Source organism: Oncorhynchus mykiss, chromosome 5, assembly GCF_013265735.2.
Source record: "Oncorhynchus mykiss isolate Arlee chromosome 5, USDA_OmykA_1.1, whole genome shotgun sequence".
NCBI classification, from domain to species: domain Eukaryota; kingdom Metazoa; phylum Chordata; class Actinopteri; order Salmoniformes; family Salmonidae; genus Oncorhynchus; species Oncorhynchus mykiss.
The window spans coordinates 37,269,708-37,293,994 of NC_048569.1; the positions used below are offsets into that span (position 1 = coordinate 37,269,708).

At 43.8% G+C, this 24,287-nt stretch overlaps 2 protein-coding genes across 10 annotated transcripts; one reads left to right on the forward strand and one right to left on the reverse strand.

Moving 5' to 3' along the window:
- Positions 1-685: 685 nt before the first annotated feature.
- myo1hb (myosin IHb) lies at positions 686-16,617 on the forward strand. 5 transcript variants are annotated; one of them, XM_036977409.1, is made up of 32 exons: positions 686-1,028; positions 7,516-7,677; positions 7,977-8,092; positions 8,221-8,419; positions 8,523-8,603; positions 8,703-9,353; positions 9,451-9,549; positions 9,677-9,790; positions 9,978-10,049; positions 10,164-10,283; positions 10,440-10,507; positions 10,633-10,738; positions 10,837-10,917; positions 11,041-11,132; positions 11,300-11,394; positions 11,630-11,676; positions 11,935-12,015; positions 12,142-12,247; positions 12,451-12,568; positions 12,722-12,835; positions 12,929-13,005; positions 13,164-13,232; positions 13,343-13,427; positions 13,539-13,701; positions 13,796-13,879; positions 13,998-14,091; positions 14,210-14,265; positions 14,352-14,487; positions 14,632-14,702; positions 14,845-14,942; positions 15,035-15,134; positions 15,252-16,617. In XM_036977409.1, exons 2-32 carry the CDS (start codon positions 7,552-7,554, stop codon positions 15,291-15,293), a joined length of 3,561 nt encoding a protein of 1,186 aa, XP_036833304.1. In that variant the 5' UTR covers positions 686-1,028; positions 7,516-7,551; the 3' UTR covers positions 15,294-16,617. The 5 variants fall into 5 exon arrangements, 4 of the variants coding, with proteins under 4 accessions (XP_036833304.1, XP_021458361.2, XP_036833306.1 ...); XM_021602686.2 differs by lacking the exon at positions 686-1,028 and adding an exon at positions 6,280-6,468; XM_036977411.1 differs by lacking the exon at positions 686-1,028 and adding an exon at positions 6,285-6,468 and having other exon boundaries at positions 8,703-8,882.
- Positions 15,723-24,158, reverse strand: LOC110523742 (BTB/POZ domain-containing adapter for CUL3-mediated RhoA degradation protein 3). Of its 5 annotated transcripts, none has more exons than XR_005051728.1 (8): positions 23,898-24,124; positions 22,605-22,818; positions 21,694-21,863; positions 21,292-21,375; positions 21,122-21,174; positions 17,471-17,666; positions 17,009-17,320; positions 15,723-16,792 (listed from the first exon to the last, which is right to left on the reverse strand). XR_005051728.1 is itself a non-coding variant. In XM_036977423.1 (8 exons), coding segments are annotated over exons 1-8 (1,071 nt in total). In that variant the 5' UTR covers positions 23,901-24,158; the 3' UTR covers positions 15,723-16,791. The 5 variants fall into 5 exon arrangements, 4 of the variants coding, with proteins under 4 accessions (XP_036833318.1, XP_036833319.1, XP_036833320.1 ...); XM_036977423.1 differs by having other exon boundaries at positions 17,433-17,666; positions 23,898-24,158; XM_036977424.1 differs by lacking the exon at positions 23,898-24,124 and adding an exon at positions 23,760-23,895 and having other exon boundaries at positions 17,433-17,666.
- Between the last annotated feature and the right edge of the window lie 129 nt (positions 24,159-24,287).

The window sequence follows — 24,287 nt, forward strand, 5'->3', positions numbered from 1 at the left end:
TTTAGAATACTTTTATTTTATTGCTATCGCATGCATTTGGTCATGGTGTCCTAGCAGAACGTCTCTCGCTCAAAGAACATGGCAGAGATACAGAAGGCTACTACAGCAACCTGGCTAGTGTTGACCTTCAGTGTCCAGCTCCGTCCTCAGTTATCTATTTGCTCCTATAAATAAAGCATTGTGTGCGTATTTATTTGTCTATCCTGTGATGCCCTCTGGAGGCAGAGTTGTGCTGTAATTGGTCAGATTGTTTACCCATGATGTTCTGAGAGGTTAAGGGGTCACTGTTTTCATCCCAGGCACATGTTACCTAATAGGCTGGTCTAGCTGGTTTTGTGTGTTTGTATTGTTTGGAGAAAGTTGGTGGTTAAGTGCCTTGCTCAAGGGAACAATGCCATACAGCCCTGGTAATTAAACTGGCAACCCTTTGGTTATAGGCCAGCTTCTCTAACCTTGAGACTACTGCCACCACTATTGATGGTGTTAAGGTAGAACAGTGAAATTGCTGTGTATGGGATCGGATATCCCATTTCATTGAATGATATAATGAGAGTAAGGTCAGAGAGGTTGGATGAGGATGATGACCTTACCGCATGACTGGAGTGGACTTTGATGACTAAGGGATACCTCTTGTTCCTCGGATTACAGAGACATGAAGTGTCAGGGGGAAGAGAAAAGGAGTGTTTATGTGTGAGAGAGGGGCACAGGGGCTGATGTGTGGGTTTAAAAATCGTAGTCCTCAAACTCAGCATGAAATCTGTAATGGGAAAATCAACCCGCTGACTCTGGTGTAATTGGATTTTACAGGGACTCGTGCTAATTCAGAGAGCTGTGGGTAGGTAGCACAAAGCTTGCTTGGGCTAGACAAGCCATACCGCAGGCTAAATGGGCAGGATGTGTGGTGATAGGACATGTGGTGTGATTGCAAGTATATGGGTGGGTGTGTTTGGTAGGGGGCTGCAACAAAGAGAAAATAAACTGTTCAGTAGTCTCTGGGAATGTAAGCGTCTGTAACGTTGACTGGAAAGGTAATAATCCCTTCTGTTCTGATTTGTAGCAGTGGTTGCTTTTAAAAAGCTATGTGGCTTTAAAATATAACTTCTTTGCTGTGAATGTCTCCTCTCTGTTTAATCAGTGTGGCTGTAATGCAAGATGCCTTCGTTAGTGTTTACAGGATGCTCGACTTTAAATTTTAAACAGTTGGAATGAGAGGGCAATGTTACGCTTCCTACAAATCTGTCACAATCCAACACATCACTTAGTACTGAGCCAATAGAGAAGGTGGGACATACATCTCTACTTAGTTTTTTCTTAAATAATCATTCTGGATAGCAATGTCGATCAATGACTCATTTATGGTAAGGTCAATCATGTATGATTGTTCTCTTTTTCATTCAAACATAACTTTAAATATATATTTTTAGATGACATAAGAGCCACTAGAATACATAATAGGAGTCTCTCTGACACATGAAGGTTAAGCAGGAAAGCCATCATAGTATGGTATGTCCCTCTTACTGCAGCACAGGCTGGTGTTGACAGCAGCAGTAAGATGCACTGAAAGGACAATAGTCTCATCCCAACAGGCCCGATACTGTTGCTTCACCATGGCAGTGATGAGTGGTTTGTAATTAGTCAGAATTGTATCTGCCTAATCAAAGATCAGTAACACAATACCTGTGCTGTAATTTTGTGCGAGGAGGAGGATGAGGAGCTTGAAGCAGATAGTTTCCGCATCATTGTGTTACACGTGCAGGCACGCACACACACACACGCACACACACACACACACACACACACACACACACACACACACACACACACACACACACACACACACACACACACACACACACACACACACACACACACACACACACACACACACACACACACACACACACACACACTGGGTCTTTGGACACTCAGGTGAAGTGCTGAATGAGACCTCCCTAGGCTTAATGAATGATTAACTATCTTAGAGCTCTCAGAGCCAACTAGATCATTATGGACCGGACAGGAATGACGCTTTAGCAGAAAGTACTAGTCCACACAGAAGCACTCCCAACTGAACCCCTCCCTTGGTCCCCAGAACCTGGCCAGTTCTGTCAGAGGGACAGTGGAAAGCGGAGGTAGAGCAGTGTGACGGTGAAGTGATACGGTCAAAGGGACATACCTGCATCTGAGTCGTCAGAGGCTAAAAGTGACTCTAGAATGTGAGTGCTTCTCGGTTGCTAGCCCCAGGACGAGAGTCCACCTCTACTGCGTACTTGATTTGGATTCTATCTGATCCATTACAAGACCGATTCAACCATGACTCACATGGCTTTGGAGATGAGTGAGGTAATACTGCGGTGTGTTTTTCTTTGTGTGTCTGTGGAGCCCTGGTTCTAACTTGCGTCCTTTGTCCTGATCTTGTCCACATTCTGATTGTGCCCACATTTGCTTGGCAGGTGTAGACAATCTAAAGACACATTGTGATCAGATCATCCTGCCCACCTCCAGAGGTAGTCAGACACACTGGATATCTTATAAGTGTAGACAGATCTGGACAGAGAAACCATTTAAATCATAATTTTTCCACCTTCGAAAATCATCGACAATAAACAAAGAAGTATTATTTTGAAAGAATAGCTGTGAAATAATTTGTATAAAGGAAAGGGACCAGGAATTCTGGTATCAATGCAAACATAGTGTAGACACATTTCTGGAAATGTGGCACAGTCGGAATGTAGACAAGATCAGGAAAAAGGACCCATGTTAGCACAAGGTATAAACGAGGCTTTTGTTTATCCTCTGTTTAGAACAACATATTGATAAGGTCTTATATGCAAAATAGATTTTTCCCCAATGCTATGAAGACCAACACCTAAAGCTTCTACCTTTGCCAGACTTTGAAAGAGATTTATAATAGCAATACATATACAGTATTCATATTGTTTTATCCAATATCTATAATTGAAGCTATATAAAGGCAGCATTGTATGAAGAGATACAGAACCGTGACACTCGGGTTTCTCTAGACACCTGGAGCCCCCTAAACGTGTGTTTGTTTCCCTGAGTGATGTGATGTGTGGTGTCAGTCAGTGGCCCACGCACGAGCAGTGCTATCTGTTTCAGGAGCCTAACGGCCACTTTGTGACAGAGTAACAGGATCCTGTGCCATAGTGGAGAGCCTGGGACAATGGGCCGGCCTCTCGGGTGATGGCCACTGGGTCAGATAGGCTTTCCTGTTCCGTTTTAGCCTGCCATCAAATTTAGGTATCTTGTTGCTCATTTTCCGCTTTTGCAAGTGTCATCCTTTTCTCTCCACATCCTTTTGCATTCTTTGTGTGTGTTATCACCTGTTTCAGTCTCCTTTCTACTCCCATCAACCTCTCCTTTAAAAAGAGTCCTATGTACCATTACCACGAGATGCCACTGTTTCCTAGATTACAGTAGAACTGTGTTGTGCAAGTGTATCTATCTGTGTGTGTGTGTGTGTGTGTGTGTGTGTGTGTGTGTGTGTGTGTGTATTCTTATGTATGAATTTACATGGATTGTGTCCTTGGGCCATGCTGGTTGGCCATCTCATGACAACCTGGTGTTATCTTCTCATCTGCCGAGTGTTCTCCGTTTTTCAGCTCAGATTCCCCCTGAATGGCTGTAATCTCTGCCTTGCTCTCTGAGGCGTACCACCGGCCTGCCCAGCCTGATGCCAACAGAGCATCAACAATGGGCAGAGTGCCAGAATCAGGCCTGGCATGCAACCTGACCACTCTGAGCCATTGTCTCTGTTCAGTATTTTAGGCCTGGTACAGGGTGGTCAGGTGTAGCAGGCAATGTGCAACCTTGATGTCACATTGGAAGGAACCTTGGCATTAGAGGAAATAATACGAAATAGTGAATTTAATGCTTATAATTTGATGTTTTCTCCTTTGTCAGTGATTTAGAGTGTGTCAAACACAAATGCCTAGAGAAACTCTTTCTCGCTCACGCACAGAATGGAATGTCAAGACATTTTCCCTTTCAGTGTGGATAAGAAGGCTCCAGTTCCCATGTTGGTGCTAAGAAGGGGAAAAAGGGAGGGTTGATCCTCATCGCCCCCTTCTGTATTGTCAGATTGATTCTGACATCTCAAATAGGGCGCCTTCAATGATATTGTTCACTTGTCTCATTGGTTTAACTTGATGATGGGCTGGGAGGAGATTGGAGGGAGGGATGGTGGAGTGGAAGAGAGTGGAGGTGGGAGAAATCAAGCCCCCACCCTGTCCACATCCATTACCCAGTTATCCTCTTTCCTTGAGGATCGGAATAACAATTCAATAGTAATGAAATCAGACTTAAAATAGGTGTCATAGTCCAACACAAGTCTGAGACCTTACTTCTCCTTAAAGTCTGTTCCTTGTCTTATGAAGGACTTGTTTTTGGGGTTCACAGATTAGACAAATACACCTCCCCCCTCCACCAACCCTCACCCACGTCCCCTGTTGCTCTCTCTATTGCTCCATCGTTGCCCCCAGCATTGCCCCCCCCTTGCATTAAATAGGCCAAATCCCTTTTGTGTTTTGACTGCCGAGTGTGAAATGGACTATGACGTTGAATGTGTTCTAATGAATAATTACTGAGTAGATATACTGGCTGAATGTGTGTAATGGATTGTAATGGACTGCTCTTTAAAACATTTTCCACCAACTTTTAATTCACACGACCAAAAATGCTTTTCACATGCAAGAGAGAGGAGGGGCATTGTGTGATAATTTTATACAAATTCTTATATTTTTATGGATGTTTTCTTCACAGAAAATTGAAAAAGCCTTTTTTTTTTTTTTGCAGTTCAGGGAAAAAGTACTATAGGTTTTCAGTGTTGCAGGGCTGGCAACCATGTAAGCTGTGGCCGCTTGCTGTGCCGGATTGCTCTGCCAGGCTTGGGACAGGGTGGGAGAATGGGGGTTGGAAGAGGAGGGTATTTTTTTTATCAGAGGAGTGGATTGAAGATGTTTTTAGCACTCCTCTGCCTAGTTTTAGGCAGCTTTAGCGATATCCCACTGGGCATAAACTGGTTGAATCAACGTTGTTTCCACGTCATTTCAACAAAATAAATCAATGTGATGATGTTGAATAAATGTGGAAAACTGACTGGATTTTCAAAAAGTAATCAGTGTAAAGGGAATTTCGTCTTTTCTTCACCCACCTTTTAACCTAAATCCAATGGCATGGTGACATTTTTGGTTGATTTCACGTTGAATTCACGTTCGTTGTTGTCAACCAAATGTAAATCAAAACTAGACGGTGGGATATGTCTTCAGGTAGCATGGTATGGACCTGGGTGTGAGCCTCTGGATCTCAAATGAACTTTTAACTCATGCCCGGACATTTACCAAACGGCTCCTAGTAAACGATTCACTGTAGCTCACTGAAGATTAGAAGATAGGCATGAAGTACAGACACCTCCGAAATGATTGGCACTCTTGATAAAGATGAGCAAAAAAACACGGTATAAAGGAAATCATACAAACACTGAGCTATGTTGTATGCTAAAAAAATAGAAAATTATACTATTTTATACTAATACAATTGCTCAAAGAGATTGTGTTTAACTAGTAATATTTGTTTCTCTCAAAAAGATAGGGGTCAGAATGATTGGCACCCGTGTTTTCAATACTCCTGCACCTTCCCCTTGTGAGGATAACGGCACTGAGCCTTTTTCTAAATTATTTTATGAGATTGGAAAACACATTGGGAGGGATCTTAGACCATTCCTTCATATCAGATCCTTGATATCCTTCGTCTGTGCTTATGGACTGCCCTTTTCAATTCACACCACAGGTTTTCAATGGGGTTCCATTCCGTAGACTGAGAAGGCCTTCCCTAGGGAAATGGCATCAGGAAACCACAATGAAAACAATTAAAAAAGTGATGAATCGCCTTATGTGTTGGTGCCCTTGGCCCATCTTCCACCTTGTAACTGGGATTGGTAGTGTTGCTTTCCTGTAAGACGGGCTGAAAATAGCCCTGTTTCCCCTATAAATAAGAGTCCGGGGGGAGATTGCTTTGCTGAGCAGGACAAGGGGGTCATTTGGTGGAAAGGGATTTGGAGAGAGAGAGTAGCTTTAGAACAGTTCAGTCATCACTGTACATATAGCTGTCTTTCCCACCTTTATGTCATAAATAAGTAAGTTAACAGTTTTATTCAAGACTTAGTAAGTAATAAAGGTATACATGTGACTCCACACACACACACACACACACACACACACACACACACACACACACACACACACACACACACACACACACAATCACTTCTGCTTCCTTTCTCGCTCACTTTTAGCCATTATTGATGGCTTCCTATTGGTGGAAATGGAGGGGGCAATATGTCAATGTTTCCTGCCATACTGTTCTTTCCCTAAATAAACCCAGATGTTCAGTATAAAAAGGGATTGAAGCTCACAGCAGTCTGATACAGAAGACTTTCTTTCACTCAAGGTAGGGACTTACTTTGAAAATCTTTGCAAAGAAAAATATATATTAAGCTACATTTTGTGTATGGCAGTGTTTGAGTTGTACATTTAAAAATTGCTGTCACCATGAGGGTGGATTGTTGTGGGTATCACTTACGATACCATGGGACCAGGTTAACTTGGCACTGTTGTATGCCAAACCGGTGGAGCGTTGAAATATTCTGGACAGTACTTTCATAGCACTGTAATTAAGGAGCACAGATCTGACTGATAATGTTACCTGATGCATATTGCGGCCCTAGAGTTCATTTGTTTGGGATACAAAACTTCAGCAACAATTGCATTCCATGCCGGTAAACCTTTGCCTTCTGTTTAGTATATACATTATGGAAGCACAATAGCATTGTACATGACACACTCATGTTCTAAGCTGGCATTGGGATAGCATTATTTGCTATTACAGTGCAACATTATTGGAGTTGGTATGTGTGTTTTGACCCTGCTGTTGGGGTAAATTACAGGGCGGAGTCTGCCCTATAGTTGTGTGGGGAGGGGGACGTGTGTATCCTCTTAAACAGTGACAAGAGACTGATTGCTCCTTGAGGAACATGGAAGTAGATTAGATAGGGATCCCTAAACTGACCTGCTATCTGTGCTGAGAGGATGTGGTCAAGGCCACCACACACTGAGTGGAAGTGGATGGAGGGCCAGAGATGAGGACAGATTGACAGTAAAATAACTGGTGTAGGGCGAGATTGTCTGTGTGTGACAGTGAGCACCGCATGGCACGGCCTCATACCTGACGGATGCAGATAACTACAAGGAAAACAGGACACAGTGGAACAGGACACATGAAAACCCTTAAACATGTGGTGTATATCTGAAAATAATACAGCCGATACGTTATGTTGTAAGATGTGGAACATCTCAACTGGTTTGTCGTAAATAAACATTTACAGCTGTCATGTCTTGATGAGATTTGTGACAGTGTTGTTGGGTTGTGCTTCCGGGGCATTTGCACAGCTATAAGATATCAATGTAACCATCCTGGACCCTTTCTCTGATTGGTCAGAGCCTGGAGGAGCGCTGTAACCGGATCCTCCGGGACATGGAGGGCTCCCTTACGGCCCGGGATCGGGTGGGCATCCAGGATTTCGTTTTGCTGGACGCCTACACAAGTGAGAGTGCCGTCCTGGACAACTTGAGGAAACGCTTCAACGAGAACCTCATTTACGTGAGTCTATCACCTACACAGTCCAGAGGTATCACATAGCCTTCCTTTCAGCCAGAAAGCCACCCTACCTCAAGATGCCAGGGAGAACACAGTGTTTCTCCTCTAATTGAACTGGCACTTTGCTCTGCTGAAACAGCAGCTACCGTGCTGTAACTACAGCCACAGGGTGAGCTACCTTACTTTCTGTAAGGTCAGGTCTGATAATTACTCATACTGTGGATAACAAGCACAGCACATTCTCGTTGCAACCATGCAGTGAGGCATCCATCTCTCTTTCAATTCTAATACATTTCCCACAGACCTACATTGGTACGCTCTTAGTGTCAGTGAACCCCTACAAAGAGCTGGGAATCTACACCAAGAAGCAGATGGATATTTACATGGGCGTCAACTTTTTTGAGCTTCCACCCCACATGTAAGTTGCATTTGTGTACATGTGTAACTGTGTGCTTGCATGTGTGAACCACACGATATGAAATAGAGTGCTGCCCATCTATATCCTTCAGCAGTATTACTGAACCTCTACATTGCCCTCCCTTTCAGCTACGCCCTGGCAGACAATGTCTACCGCACCATGTTAACAGAGACCAACAACCACTTCATCTTGATCTCAGGGGAGAGTGGAGCAGGAAAGACGGAGGCCTCCAAGAAGATCCTGCAGTTCTACGCTGTGAGCTGCCCCAGTACCAAACTGCTGGACAACGTCCGAGACCGACTGCTGCTGTCCAACCCTGTGCTCGAGGTGAATACCACAGTGAAGCAAATATGACATGAGAAATTAACATTGTTTGCACACTGCCATTTACAAATACAATGACTGATAATACAGTCTATACCTCTCTAAGGCTTTCGGAAATGCCAAAACCCTGAAGAATGACAACTCAAGCCGCTTTGGGAAGTACATGGATATTCAGTTTGATCACATGGTAAGAGTCAAGACGTTGAGCACAGTACTCCCATATTAAAACATCAGAGGAACATCAAACATCAGCACGTCAATCACTGTTATATCTTTAATAATCTAGGGGGGAGCTGTTGGTGGCCACATCCTCAGTTATCTACTGGAGAAGTCCCGGGTGGTGCATCAGAACCATGGAGAGAGAAGCTTCCACATCTTCTACCAGCTGGTGGAGGGAGGAGAGGAGGACCTGCTACGCTGGCTGGGTCTGGAGAGGAACTGTCAGTGCTACAGTTACCTGGTACAGGTGGGAGAGGTAACCTATCAACACTACAGTTACCTGGTACAGGTGGGAGAGGTAACCTATCAACACTACAGTTACCTGGTACAGGTGGGAGAGGTAACCTATCAACACTACAGTTACCTGGTACAGGTGGGAGAGGTAACCTATCAACACTACAGTTACATGGTACAGGTGGGAGAGGTAACCTATCAACACTACAGTTACCTGGTACAGGTGGGAGAGGTAACCTATCAACACTACAGTTACCTGGTACAGGTGGGAGAGGTAACCTATCAACACTACAGTTACCTGGTACAGGTGGGAGAGGTAACCTATCAACACTACAGTTATCTGGTACAGGTGGGAGAGGTAACCTATCAACACTACAGTTACCTGGTACAGGTGGGAGAGGTAACCTATCAACACTACAGTTACCTGGTACAGGTGGGAGAGGTAACCTATCAACACTACAGTTACCTGGTACAGGTGGGAGAGGTAACCTATCAACACTACAGGTATTAAAGAGACAAAGAATCAGTGATTCCATGGAGTGGTCTATCATCATCTGGATATTATCTCCTGTCTCACCCAGGGGGAATGTGCCAAAGTCAGCTCAGTCAACGACAAGAGTGACTGGAAGACGGTACGGAAAGCCCTCAGTGTCATAGAGTTCAGTGAGAGCAATATAGAGGTGAGTCCTAATCTCTCTACATTACCAAAACACTACCATCAGATACTGAAAAGTGAACAGAACATATCATTTGTCATAAAAAAAACATATCACTTATGACCAGTGTCTTCTCTTGCCCATGATGTAGAGCCTGTTTGCAATCATTGCTAGCGTACTTCACCTGGGAAATGTTACGTTTGTGGCTGACTCACAGGGATATGCCACTCTCAACAACAGTCCGGAGATACATTGGCTGTCCAAGGTGAGACACGTCTGACGGCAAACTACAAACTAATGGACAGTCACTCTATTTAGCAGTACTCATACCACAGAAAACTATCGAAGTACTCTCCCTTTTCAGACATTATTGCAACTTTTCAGATGAATTGAAATCCCTTTTCAATTAGAGTATTTGGTGATGTGTGATTGGTTGTTTCTCTGCTGTGTAGTTGCTGGGCATTCCTGCACAGGTGATACAGGTGGGTTTGACACACAGGAAGATTGAGGCCCGATCAGAAGAGGTGAGGAGGATGCTACTGTTTTGGGCTCATTCATAGAACTTCATGCCATCACAGTAAATGTGCAACGTGTCTCTTGATAATCAATCTCTGTGGTTTGTCTGTTGTGCTGGTCAGGTGCTCAGTCCCTTCACCGTTGACCAGGCAGTATATGCCAAGGACGCTCTAGCCAAAGCCATCTATGGCCGCACCTTCACCTGGCTGGTCAACGAGCTCAATGAGTCTTTAGCAAACAAGGTGAGTGACCTTTTTCAGTGGTCCACCAATAAGAGTGATGTCGTCCCAGTCCAAAACGACATCTAACCAATCATGACACTGCTAACAAGTATAGGATATACAGTAAGTAGTAAGACAGTAATATAGAAGGCTGACTGGTATTGTGCATCCATGTAGGATTCCTCCAGGAAGACCGTGATTGGTCTGCTTGACATCTATGGGTTTGAGGTCTTCAGTGTGAACAGGTGAGGGAAGACACAGTCGGTCAGCACCTGTTGTATTCGGGGCATGTGACAAAAGCAATTTGACCCGACAGTGAATTTGAGTGTGAAAGGATGAGCCTAATGACTTGTCTCTCTATATGTTTAAGCTTTGAGCAGTTCTGCATCAACTACTGTAATGAGAAACTGCAGCAGCTATTCATCCAGCTGACCCTGAAGTCAGAGCAGGAGGAGTATGAGATGGAGGGGATTGAAGTAAACGCTCCTCCTCTACTCAAATCTATGTTTGGACTTAGCTACAAAATTGATGTAATGGGCTACACAGCTTCATGTTTTGTATTGTTGTTTTTCAGTGGGAGTCAGTGCCATACTTCAACAACAAGATCATCTGTGACCTGGTGGAGGCGAAATTCAAAGGCATCATTTCAGTGCTAGTATGTAGATACTGTAGACTTGACTGGCTGACTGACCGACTCGCAGTCAGACTGAAATGTCGTCAGACAGACACGATAGCTTTGGATTGGTTTTGTGCTCATGTTCTGTCTCCTTTCCACTAGGACGAGGAGTGTCTACGTCCGGGAGAGGCCACAGACATGACCTTCCTGGAGAAGCTGGAGGAGAAGATGGGAGGTCACGCCCATTTCGTCACGTGAGTGAGGCAGCGTTGGGATACTGCAGCACAGTAATACATTTCTAACAAGAACTATTAGATAAAGCTGAGCTCCCCCAACTGACAGCTGAGGATGGAGGGGTCATGGTCTGCCTCTGTAACACCTGACTAGAACATCCTCTTCTCTCTCTGTCCACATCCTGCAGACACAAGCTGGCTGACCAGAAGACCCGGAAGACTCTGGAACGAGGAGACTTCCGCCTCTTACACTACGCAGGGGAAGTCACATACAGTGTGGTCGGTGAGAGATGAGTTCCACAACGTAATATACCCAGTCACTCTGCCCTTCCTCTCACTGTTTCTGTACACCGCTCTCCATATTTGTCTCTCTAATGTGTCTCTTTGATATGGTTTCAGTAAGCCGAATATGCTCCAAGAGTCGCCCCCCAGTTCTCCTCACTTTCTGTCTCACTGACAGAAAGTGTTACCAGTCTTTATCTGTTATTTACTCTCAACTATACCTTTCTGTTTTCCAGGATTCCTGGACAAAAATAATGATCTCCTGTACAGGAACATTAAAGAGGTAAGTGTGCCCAGGGCTCTCGCTGGCACTGTTGTGGTCCGGAATTTACATCCTGCCAAGTGCTGTATTATTCATTGTTAAGCACACCTGTGAATTATAGAGGAGATGATTGTTAAGCATTGCTTTGGGATAGACTGACAGGACTGTTAAGAGGGAGAACTGTGGGAGTGTTTGTTTGACTGCCTCTTGGTTTTGAAAAGAAGCCGGTTCTTTATCTTTCATCCTGAGAGATTTAACGGAGAGATTTTCCACCTTCAGGTTATGCGCCAGTCTAAGAATGCCATTGTTAAACACTGCTTTCCCAGCACTGAGCCGGACAGCAAGAAGAGACCTGAAACAGTAAAGAGACTTTCTGTTGACACGTGATCCACCAAAGTGAATTAGAAACATACCCATCCTTTACTGTTGTGTGCATGGTGTTCTGACCTTGCCATAAGCTTGCATGTTAATCCCCTGTCTTCTCAGGTGGCCACTCAGTTTAAGAGCAGTCTGGTAGGCCTGACTGAGATCCTCATGTCTAAAGAGCCCTGGTACGTCCGCTGTATGAAGCCTAATGAAGGCAAGAAGCCAGGTGAGGCCTCGTCTATAAACCGTAACGTACATCTATGGTAGTCTATTTGACTAAGCACCACACACCTGTATACTCAGTATAGCCATTACGCCAAAAGGAACCTTCCCTAATGGACTTGACCTATGCATGCCCTACAAAGTATTACTTGGCGCATTCATTCACAGTGCATGACCTGATGCCTGTAGCCTTGTGATCTCGCGCAGGGCTCTTTGACGATGTGTTGGTGAGACACCAGGTGAAGTACCTGGGGCTGATGGAGCACCTGAGGGTCAGACGGGCCGGCTTCGCTTACCGCCGGAGATATGAGATCTTCCTGCAGAGGTAAATACAACCTGCACTTCAAAGTTCTGTAGATAGTGTGCAATTGCTCTGTCCAGCACACCCTGCTCTGATACATGGCTGCCTTACAGTATGTAGATCTGATGCTCTCTAAACAATATATTTAACACGGGTGTTTCCTGTTGTCCCTGCCAGGTACAAGCCCCTGTGTCCAGACACCTGGCCTAACTGGAAAGGTACAGCCGCAGAGGGGGTGGAGTGCCTGGTCAAGCACCTGGGCTACAAGCCTGATGAGTACAAGATGGGAAGGTGAGGTGCTCTCCAGGATTATACATTTGGGTTCACCTGACGACACACAGTCTGGCTGTTTCTCACTAGCTTGTCTTTCATGATACAAAAAAGGACCAAGATCTTCATCCGCCATCCCAGGACTCTGTTTGCCACCGAAGACGCCTTTGAGGTCTGCAAGCATGAGCTGGGTGGGTCCTGGCTCTAGCTTAAGTCTTTCAAACAACGGATCACAGACCACTAAAAAAATTCAGGAATTGGATTGTTATATGGTGTTGGGATTATTTCAAAGAAAATGAACCTATTTGCCTATGAAGTTAGGTTCTACGTGTGTCTCTTTATGTTACAGCTACAAGGATCCAAGCAAAGTACAAAGGCTACAGAGTGAAGGGAGACTACATGAGACAGAGACAAGCAGGTAACTGCTGAACGAGACACAACAGGCCTCTAATTTTGACTTCCTTGGAACTCGTATAACAAATATGACGTATAAGCCGATAAGTCTTTCAGCTTGTGTTGTCTTGTTAGCTACAAAGATTGAGACATGCTGGAGAGGCATGAAGGCCAGGAGAGAGAGGGAGAAGAGAGCCTGGGCTGTTAAGGTCATTAAGAGGTAAGAGACAAACATCTGAAGATATCTCCAAAGACAAAGGTCCAACATCTACCACGCACAATGAAACGACATAACGCTCACTAATCAAATCTCTTGTAAAATATGTTGTAGGTTCATCAAGGGCTTCATGACTAGAAATCAGCCAGCCTGTGTTGACAACACAGAGTACCTGGCATTTGTCAGGCAAAACTACCTCACACGGCTCAAGGAGAATCTACCCAAAACAGTTGTGGACAAGAACACCTGGCTAACCCCACCTCCCATTATGCAGGAGGTGAGTCGCAGTAGGGAATTGACTTTACTTGAATACTTGCGCTAACCTCGGTATGAGTATGCGGTACACTTATTACATACATTTGTACTTGTAGGCCTCACAGATGTTGAGGAAACTTTACACCCGGCACATGGTACGGAGGTATGTACAAGGAATCATGACAGAGCGGAAAGCACAGGTAGGCCTACCCTACAAGCCAGGGTGCTTTAATGCATATTTGAAATGCATTTGACTATAGGGATAGCCTCACTGATCACTTAATATATCTCTACTGTGTTTGCTTACCCCATGTACAGTTGCAAATCAAAGGATTGACCAGTTCCATATTCAAAGGAACAAAAGAGAACTACCCTCACAGTGTGGGAATACCATTCGTGGACACCAGGATAAGTAAGGCATAGGCCTTGTGCTGGTGAATTATGTGCCCCAATTGTGCACCTCTTACAAAGCAACAGTGATAATGAAAATGATTTATGTCATTTGACCAGTTGCATTGTTATCTGGTCAGGTGAGGAAGACATCCACATTAAAGTCTACCAGATGATTAGGCAAGAACGCATCAAGGTAAACACACGGAGCGAAATAAGCTACGTCAGAGTTAAAATCAACTTTAATGTTCAAATGAAAGTAAGCCCCATACCTTCCCACAGTACAGTGTTCCTGTGGTGAAGTACGACAGGAATGGCTTCAGGCCACGTTTCAGACAGCTGATCTACACTGGAAGTGCAGCCTACCTGGTGGAGGAGGCCAAGATCAAACAGCGGGTGGAGTTCAACAACCTCAAAGGTTAGCACCACGGAGTGGAATAAAGCTGACTAGATGTGTGTGCAAGTGTCAAGTTTTTTCTCTCTCAATGGAATAGTCCACGTGTGTATACTGTGTTAATTCAACAACTGTTCTAAAGTATCTGGGTGGTGTGTGTTCTTCTAGGTGTGTCAGTCAGCACCCTGAGTGACAACTTCCTGATCCTCCATGTCCAATGTGAGGATATCAAGCAAAAGGTTGGCTGCCCAAAAGTATTTTCATTGATGTGCACAAATGTATTTTTAAAATGTTTTATTATGCTTTGCACCAGTTATTTTCTGAATGGTATATAGAACTATAAAATGTGCATTTCCATTGTTGCATTTTCTATTTGCTCAGGGGGACCTGGTGCTGCAGTGTGACTACCTGTTTGAGGCCTTGACCAAGTTGTGTCTGGTGGCCAACAAGCACAATTTTATCAAAGTAGTCCAGGGCAGGTAAGACCTGTGTTCAACTTGTCTTAAAAAAAAACAACTGTCACCAAAAGTATTAACGTAATGTTATATATTATGTCTGTGCTCATTTGCAGTGTAAAGTTTGACATCCAGCCTGGCAGAGAGGGGTTTGTTGACTTCAAGAGTGGCCAGGAGACCATGATTTACAGAGCAAAGAATGGCCATCTGATGGTGGTGAGTATGAAACTAAAGACTGTGTGGCCATTCAATTCTCAAAATGAACAAATACATTTTCTAAACTATTATTAAACAGTAGGCTAGGCCATAAACACTTCTCTTATATTTACCCAGGAATCAACTCGAACAAAGTCCCGGGCAATGATACAAAATTGAACTGGATCCAATAATCAGATTCTACAAGATTTTAGGCATCTTGGGACTTAAATCATGAATGAGAACCTGCATCTTCTCAATAAGGGTTGGACATAATGAAATTAATTGAAATCTCTACAAACGGTTTGTACTGTGGAGGAAACTCCAAAGGAATGACTACTGATGCTCTACTCTGATGAAAACTTCACCGGTTATTAAGCTATACATCACATGCATGGGCTCAGTTGTGACTTATCAAGCAAAGCGGTCATTATAATAGGGCTCACTTGTAAAACATGGTTTTGCTTTAGGTATATTTTCCCTAGATGTCCCATTTTATAGAGATATAAGACACATGGTTAAATCATTCAAACATTGTGATTTTGAAGCCATACTTTTTATACTTTCTCACAAAGATGCTGTACCATATTTACATTAAAACCAACTAAGTATTCATAAACATCTTTATTGTAAGAAAAATGTGTTAAATACAGTGCAAAAGACACTTATACATGTGAAATGACCGCAAAGAATGTCACAATTTTACGCAATGTCTGGAGTTGCTTTGTCTCTTCAGCTTTGATCCATCTTCCAAACAAGTTGCGTCTTGTAACCATGTCACCCTCCAATAATTTTTGTAACAGGCAGCAATGACATCCATTTTATCACACAGAAGAAAACCAGATTTCATACATGATGTCAAAAGATCATTAATCCTTGACTACGGTAGAAACGGCTTTATTCATACCACTTACAATTAAGAGGTGGGTTGTAACTTCTCGCTTCAGGGTTAAGTTCCCGTAGGCAAACATCTAGGATCAGCTTCCCCTCCAAAAATCCTTAATCATTAGTGGGGGAACTACAAAACTGACCGAAGATCACCATCTAGAGGTAAAGTCAACCTAATTAATATATCACACCTTTCAGTGTTTTTGTACACAACACCCTCTGCTGGACGAAACGAGTACATACAGAAAATAGAAGCACCCAATTTCTAAACACAAGATAAAATGCTGTTATACAGTTTACATATCACTTATTCAAACTAATGAATATATATATATATATATATATATATATTTTTTTTATCTAAAACTGCTGTGGTAGGAAAATGTATTGTTCCACATTGTACATAATGTATAGAATCCTTTAAATGCAATTGACCTGAACTAGCTATACTGTGACACATACCTGAACTTCAAAGCAATGTTGTAGTGACGTGATAAAGTAAATCATGATAAAGATTGTAAGCAGCACGTACACCCACAGACTTAAGGCACAATATCTCTACTGGGCACAAGTAATATGTCTACATACAAAGACAAAATATATGGAAATAAAGGCGGTAAAATACATTCTGACCACTGAAAAAAAGATGACGGTTTAGAAAATACTGAAATGGCCATTTGGGACAGAACATTAAAATCATGTTCTACTTAGAATGATATCAGACAAGCAACAGTTCATTAGTGGCTGTGGTGCAGAAGCACAGAAGTCGCTTGTGGTCAAGGATGTGAGATTTTTTTTAATTTTTTTTTTATTTTACCTTTATTTAACCAGGCAAGTCAGTTAAGAACAAATTCTTATTTTCAATGACGGCCTGGGAACAGTGGGTTAACTGCCTGTTCAGGGGCAGAACGACAGATTTGTACCTTGTCAGCTCGGGGGTTTGAACTCGCAACCTTCCGGTTACTAGTCCAACGCTCTAACCACTAGGCTACCCTGCCGCCCCAGATTACCTGTGGGTATACCGGTAGTGTGATCTCAGTGATAGGTAATGGTCACTGGTGAGGTCTGCGGATCCTGATAATGCTGGTTGGCTGGTATAGTTACTGGTGGTGGTGGGTGCGGTCATCGGGACGTTTGATGTGGATGCGGCGCACCCTCTCGATGCGTTCCCGTTCCTCGTCCTCGTCGAGATGATGGGATCGGCCTGCAGCGCCTCCTGTAGCCTCCAGTAGAGCGTTGTCTGGACCACGCCCATCCTGAGACTCATAAAGCAGGATGTTAAGGGTCTCCTCATAGATACGAGCCTCTGGGAACTCCACCTGAGGAAAGAGAATACTGCTACTTAGACCACTGCCCCTAGGTACAAAGACAAGACTACTCACTGACAACCAGGCTAGTCTATGATTTGGTCAAAGCAAGAAACATTCATACCTTCCTTTTCTGTGGTCGTGCTGTGGGAAACTGCATACCTTGGTTTGTTTCTTCTCTGTGGCGTAGACTATGGAGGTGCAGCACACCTCAGCGATCTTACGGCCCTGCCCATAGAACGACCAGCAGCAGATCTCATCCCCGATCACGTCCTTGATGAAGAGCACACGGCCGTTGAACCGCAGAGAGAGCTTGTCAAACAGCTCAATGTTCTTCAGCATGTTGTCATCGGAGTTGCTGTGAAAAGGCACCAGATGTTAATGTCTAGTTGTCAATCTGTTCAAATCGCCATACACATGTACATCAGTCTACCCATGATTAGGGCTGTTGCGGTGACAGTATTACCGCCACACAGAGGTCACAAGTCATGAAGGCAGTCAAATTCCACGTGACCAGTCAAGGTAATTAGGCTTCTCCAAGCTCTGATGCTGCTGATGGTCATTAGCCTAGCAAACTTGATAACTGCCTGGTACTCAGCACTCTATTGTCCCCCTAATCACTCTGACATTAATTACAACAGCCTACCTGGCTGGCATGAAAATAAACCAGTTTCAATATAGGTGCATGATAATGGTCCATTCTAAATCAAAACAAATTTCACACATATATTATTTAGTATATGTAAAGACAAGATTAAATCAAGAATAGTCTGATAGGTGACAATATTAGCCTTTCACTTGTGAATGATGCCCAGCATAAGAAACAACGCCTTTTTTTGTGCAACGTTTTAGAATCATAGTCGCACACCTCATGTAGCCTAGCCCATAGACCTACATGTTTTTTGCAAATGGAACAATTGCACTTATAGCGTACTACCATGTGCGCATTGATGCACTTACAATGTGAAGAAATAGCCTAATAGTTTATCAACATTTTAAGCTAAACGCTCTGATCTGTTGCGTCAGTCATATTGCATAAAATGTTTTTTTGATGATAGTGGTTGTATTACTTTGAGATCTATCCCATCTCACAACTGTCCCAGACTATGTTTGGAATACTTATTTCTCACACAGAATAGAATAGGTTGATCTTTGTACTATGGGTGACAGTAGATTGACATAGGCTAGTGCTTTTGCTGTTTGTTAGGCCAACTCATCTTGTTGGCTGACGAAAAGTAAATATGGACAGTTCTTCAATATGCACCTCAGAATTGGATAAGGACGTGAGCAGTTGCATCCCCGATATGTCTGTCTTCACTTGTAGCCTGTGAGAAAGACCTGATCATGTGATGGAGCGCGCAGCACTCTGGTAGTGTTTTGCTAGCACAGACTGGAATCTGTTCCGGGATTCCTCCGATGGCATTGAGGAGCACACCACATCAGTCATTGGCTTCATCAATAAGTGCATCGATAACGTCGTCCCACAGTGACTGTACATACATACCCCAACCAGAAGCCATGGATTACAGGCAACATCCGCACAGAGCTAAAGGCTAGAGCTGCCGCTTTCTAGAAGCAGGACTCTAACCCGGAAGCTCATAAGAAATCCTGCTATGCCCTCCAACGAACCATCAAACAGGCAAAGCGTCAATACAGGACTAAGATAGAATCGTACTACACCGGCTCTGACGCTCGTCGGATGTGGCAGGGTTTGCAAACCATTACAGACTACAAAGGGAAGCACAGCCGAGAGCTGCCCAGTGACACGAGCCTACCAGACGAGCTAAACTACTTCTATGCTCGCTTCGAGGCAAATGGCACTGAAACATGCATGAGAGCACACGCTGTTCCGGAAGACTGTGCGATCACGCTCTCCTCTGCCAATGTGAGTAAAACCTTTAAAACAGGTCAACATTCACAAGGCCGCAGGGCCAGACGGAGTTTCAGGACGTGTACTCCGAGCATGCGCTGACAAACTGGCAAGTGTATTCACTGACATTTTCAACTTCTCCCTGTCCGAGTCTGTAATACCAACATAGTGCCTGTGCCCAAGAACACTAAGGTAACCTGCCTAAATGACTACCGACCCGCAGCACTCACATCTGTAGCCATGAAGCGCTTTGAAAGAATGGTCATGGTTCACATTAACACCATTATCCCAGAAACCCTAGACTGACTCCAATTTGCATACCACCCCAACAGATCATGAAATCTCTATTGCACTTCACACTGCCCTTTCCCACCTGGACAAAAGGAACACCTGCGTGAGAATGCTATTCATTGACTAAAGCTCTGCCTTCAACACCATAGTGCCCTCAAAGCTCATCAGTAAGCTAAGGACCCTGGGAGTAAACACCACCCTCTGCAACTGGATCCTGGACTTCCTGACAGGCTGCCCCCAGGTGGTAAGGGTAGGTAACAACACATCCGTCACACTGATCCTCAACACAGGGGCCCCTCAGGGGTGCGTGCTCAGTCCCCTCCTGTACTCCCTGTTCACTCATGACTGCACGGCTAGGCACGACTCCAACACCATCGTTAAGTTTGCCGATGACACAACAGTGGTAGGCCTGATCAACGACAACAGCGAGACAGCCTATAGGGAGGAGGTCAGAGATCTGACCGTGTGGTGATGATTGTGGACTACAGGAAAAAGATAAATAAAAGTAAAAAGTAATTATAGAGCAGCAGTAAAATAACAATAGCGAGATTATATACCGGGGGTACTGGTACAGAGTCAATGTGCTGCACTGGTTAGTTGAGGTAATATGTACATGTGGGTAGAGTTATTAAAGTGACTGTGCATAGATAATAACAACAGAGAGTAGCAGCGGTGTAAAGGGTGGGGGTGGGGGGTTAAGGAAATGCAAATTGTCTGGGTAGCCATTTGACACACTGCCTGGTATAGAGTTCCTGGATGGCAGGGAGCTTGGCTCCAGTGATGTACTGGGCCATTTGCACTACCCTCTGTAGTGCCTTGTGGTCGGAGGCAGAGCAGTTGCCATACCAGGCAGTGATGCAACTAGTCAGGATGCTCTCGATAGTGCAGCTGTAGAACCTTTTGAGGGTCTGAGGACCCATGCCAAATTTTTTCAGTCTCCTGAGGGGGAATAGGTTTTGTCGTGCCCTCTTCACAACTGTCTTGGTGTGCTTGGACCATGTTAGTTTGTTGGTGATGTGGACACCAAGGAACTTGAAGCTCTCAACCTACTCCACTGCACCCCCGCCGATGAGAATAGAGACGTGCTCTGTCCTCTTTGTTTGTTTGTAGGTGACCAAATACTTATTTTCCACCATAATATGCAAATAAATTCATTAAAAATCCTACAATGTGATTTTCTGGATGTTTCTTTCTCATTTTGTCTGTCATAGTTGAAGTGTACCTATGATGAAAATTACAGGCCTCATCTTTTTAAGTGGGAGAACTTGCACAATTGGTGGCTGACTAAATACTTTTTTGCCCCACTGTATCATGCTTCTTAGACCTGTCTAAAATAAATAATGGATTTATTGTGAAGGTGTAGGCTATATTACATGGATTTACTATACTTTTTAAAATGTAGAGGTTCCAAAGGTCTGCACCAGTGCCTTCTAGGCTATGTGTGGGAGCCAGGAGATGCTAAATGTGTTTATGTTAATCAACGGTCAATTACAGCGAGACCGGCAGTTATTTGCTTGACAATCACTGGCTGACGAAATTTCGTGACCGCCACAGCCTTATCCATGATGCAATCCACTTCACACGTACATGTAAGAAATACAGTATAAGCTCATTAAGTATTTTACCACAATCATATGTAATGTTTAGCCTACCTGGTGTAAGAGTACTTGTTGTTGCTCCTGTTGTATAACAGCTTGACTGTGGGCTGTAATCCAAAATTAAAAGGAACATAGGTAGTCAGTGTTGAGAAACAAATAGAATACAACTCCATGCCGTCTGTCTAATCATACATGTCAATTGTGATTTTTTAAATATTTTTTACCTTGGAGGTAGAGATGAGTCTCTGTTCTTCCTTTGAGGATGTGACCAAAGGCACTTTACAGAAGGGCTCATACATATCTTTGTTCTGAAAGCATGGAGGAAACAGGACCCAAATAATTAAATGGGGACTGTGGCTACACCAGCATGCAGAGAAAGAGAGATACCAATATAGAGACTGATTACAGGTAAGTGTTTACAGTATGTTAAGGTAGTACACAATACACTGGAGACTGGTGGGAGGAGCTATAGGACAGGCTCATTGTAATGGATGGGATTGAATAAATGGAACGGAGTCAAACATGCGGTTTCCATTTGTTTGATGCCGTCCATTTATTCCATTCCAGCCATTACAATGAGCCTGTCCTCCTATAGCTCTTCCCACCAACCTCCACTGACACAATACCTCCAAGGCAGCGTGGCACTCATCAGCTAGCCCCTGCACCAGGTAGTACTTGGCCTCTGCCAGGAGCTCTTCGACCTCTCTCCGGATCTCAGGCAGAGGTACAGCACCATCACGCAGGTAGTTCAGAATGGTCCCAAAGTGCTTCCCACACCTGTCAATAAGGATCCAGCCTGCAGGAGAGGACAGGACTCATTACATTGAGAAGTGGCAGAGACAACATAGTGGAGATAGTTGACTGTGTGTGTGTATCTTCATTTAGAGCCATATCAGATGGAAGGCATGCAAAGAGCTATTCTGTAAAATAGAATCATATACTATGCAGCATCAAGGAGCATGTACTTTGCAGGACTAAAGACTTTGCAGTGGACATAAGGTTTGGGAAACCCTGGCTGCAGTCAACCCATGTCATCACCAATGCCTTCTCCACAGATAGAACAAGGAACTGTATAAATCTGAAGCATCCAGTTGGAATTTCCACTACCCATCAAATATGGCAAGGAGGAAGCCCAGTGGCCAGCAGTGGGAGAGTATGGAGCGAGATGGAACTGGGCCGACATTCTGCTTATTTTCTCATCTAAAAAAAGCCTGATCTCAATACAGTTTTCAGTTCCCAAAACTAGAATCTGTTACAAACAGAGTGCACTTAGTGTTTTAGGAGTGACCCTTTGCCAAAGCTTACATTTTCAAATTGCGTTGTTTACAAGAAGTGCAAGGCCGAATTTAATTACTGCACATGCGCACTTTAGAGAAGGTGTTCCCTAATGGAAATATGCAAATACATGCTAGAATGTGCCACTATGATCTCACGCTTGGCTGTGCCCACCTGCTTGCTTGTTTTGCCCATTATGCTTAATTTGCTCCCATTGAAAAGGACACAGAAACTATCTTGGTTTAGTTATAAATATCTTTGCCTTCACTGTCTGTGAGGACCTCCATCCTGCCACTGAACATGGCCTTGAGCATGGTGTCCTGCTTGGTAAGGGTCTGCATGGTGGTGTAGTAGAGCACCCCGCCCACATTCAGCTTCACATACTTCGAGCTGGGGCAGGAGCCCTTGAAGGAGGTGGTACGGGTTGTAGCCGCTGGCAACGCCGAGCTCACCGCACTTATTCCTGACATCTCTTCCTGTGGGTCCAAACAGTCCATATGGAAGTCGTGACAATGCAATGGTGTTCACAGCTGATATCAATCAGGCACCCCAAATAAATAGCATAATAACTATCGAGCTAGTTTGTTGTTTATATCATTGTTTATAACTAGCAGAAAAGCACATAGAACAGAACCTGTTCTTAAACTATGCTAAATAGTTCGCTATACTGGGTTCTCAGAATGGGGCCAATGTGACAAGTCTGTACTAGCTAACGTTAGTCATCAACATTTCATTAGCTAGCTAATCACATATAGACTCAGTGTACAAAACATTAGGAGAACCTTCCTAATATTGAGTCGCACCCCCTTTTGCCCTCAGAACAGCCTCAATTCTTCGGGGGCATAGACTCCGCAAGGTGTCGAATCGTTCCACAAGGATGAATGATAGTGTAGAATTTTAGCAACCAGGAAATGACAGAGAGATTTCCACTAGACAACACCGACACAAAGTCAGAAAAGCTTTCATATTCTGACATCAGATGCCGCTACGTCGGGAGAAACCAATAGTCGAATATCACAGTAGCTAGTATACCACAACTTTGGTAATACTGTGAAACACTATCATTCCACTATTAGTGCCAGATATATTGTGGACATTTTCTGAAACAGTGCAAAAAAATCGTATGCGTAACGCTACCACCTTAAAATATGTCGATCCTGCAATTAAATCATTTCTTAGCTATAATAATGGTAACTTTCTAGCTGTAGTAGCTACTTAATAGCAATTTAACGTTACCGTAGTTATGGAACTTTCTAACTCTGATCTGGCTAGCTAACGGGCTTCATATGAATGCTACTGTAGCCACAAACGCTAACATGCTAAAGAACCTCAGCTACCGTTAGCAAAGCCATTGTTTAAGAGAGATACTAGCTAGCTAGCTACGTCGTTATTGTGGCACTATAAGAACCATAGTTACAGGTTGGCATGCATTCCGCTAGCTGGCATCCTGTCGATATAACGTTACATATCTAGTAGTATGTGTACTATAACATTAGCTACATTGTCTACTGGATTAGTTCCTAGCTAGATAACATATATATATTTATTTTTTTACCATAGAATCCTTGTTCAGTCAGCCTTGAAGAACAAAGTTAGCACCAACATAGAGAATGATAGAGGCCTCTAGTGGCCAAAAGGCTGAATAAGCATGGCCAGCTTCGACCATTTGGTGGACTTCCAACTTAATTGGCGGATCTCTCCTGGTGACCCTGTTAGAGTCATGTCCAATCGGGTCATCAGGAGAGATCAGCCAATCGTGAAGAAGAACATGCTCTACTTCAAAATGGAGATAGCTCAATGGCGCTGCCCATGCTGTCACAAACGTGGAAATGGCACGTCTGTGAGTCCTCTATCTATGTCTATGGCACCAAACCACAAGCTAGATTTTGTTATGCACAAAGACTTCCGGTTTAGCAGATGACGTCCATGGAAAAGAATGAGGTAC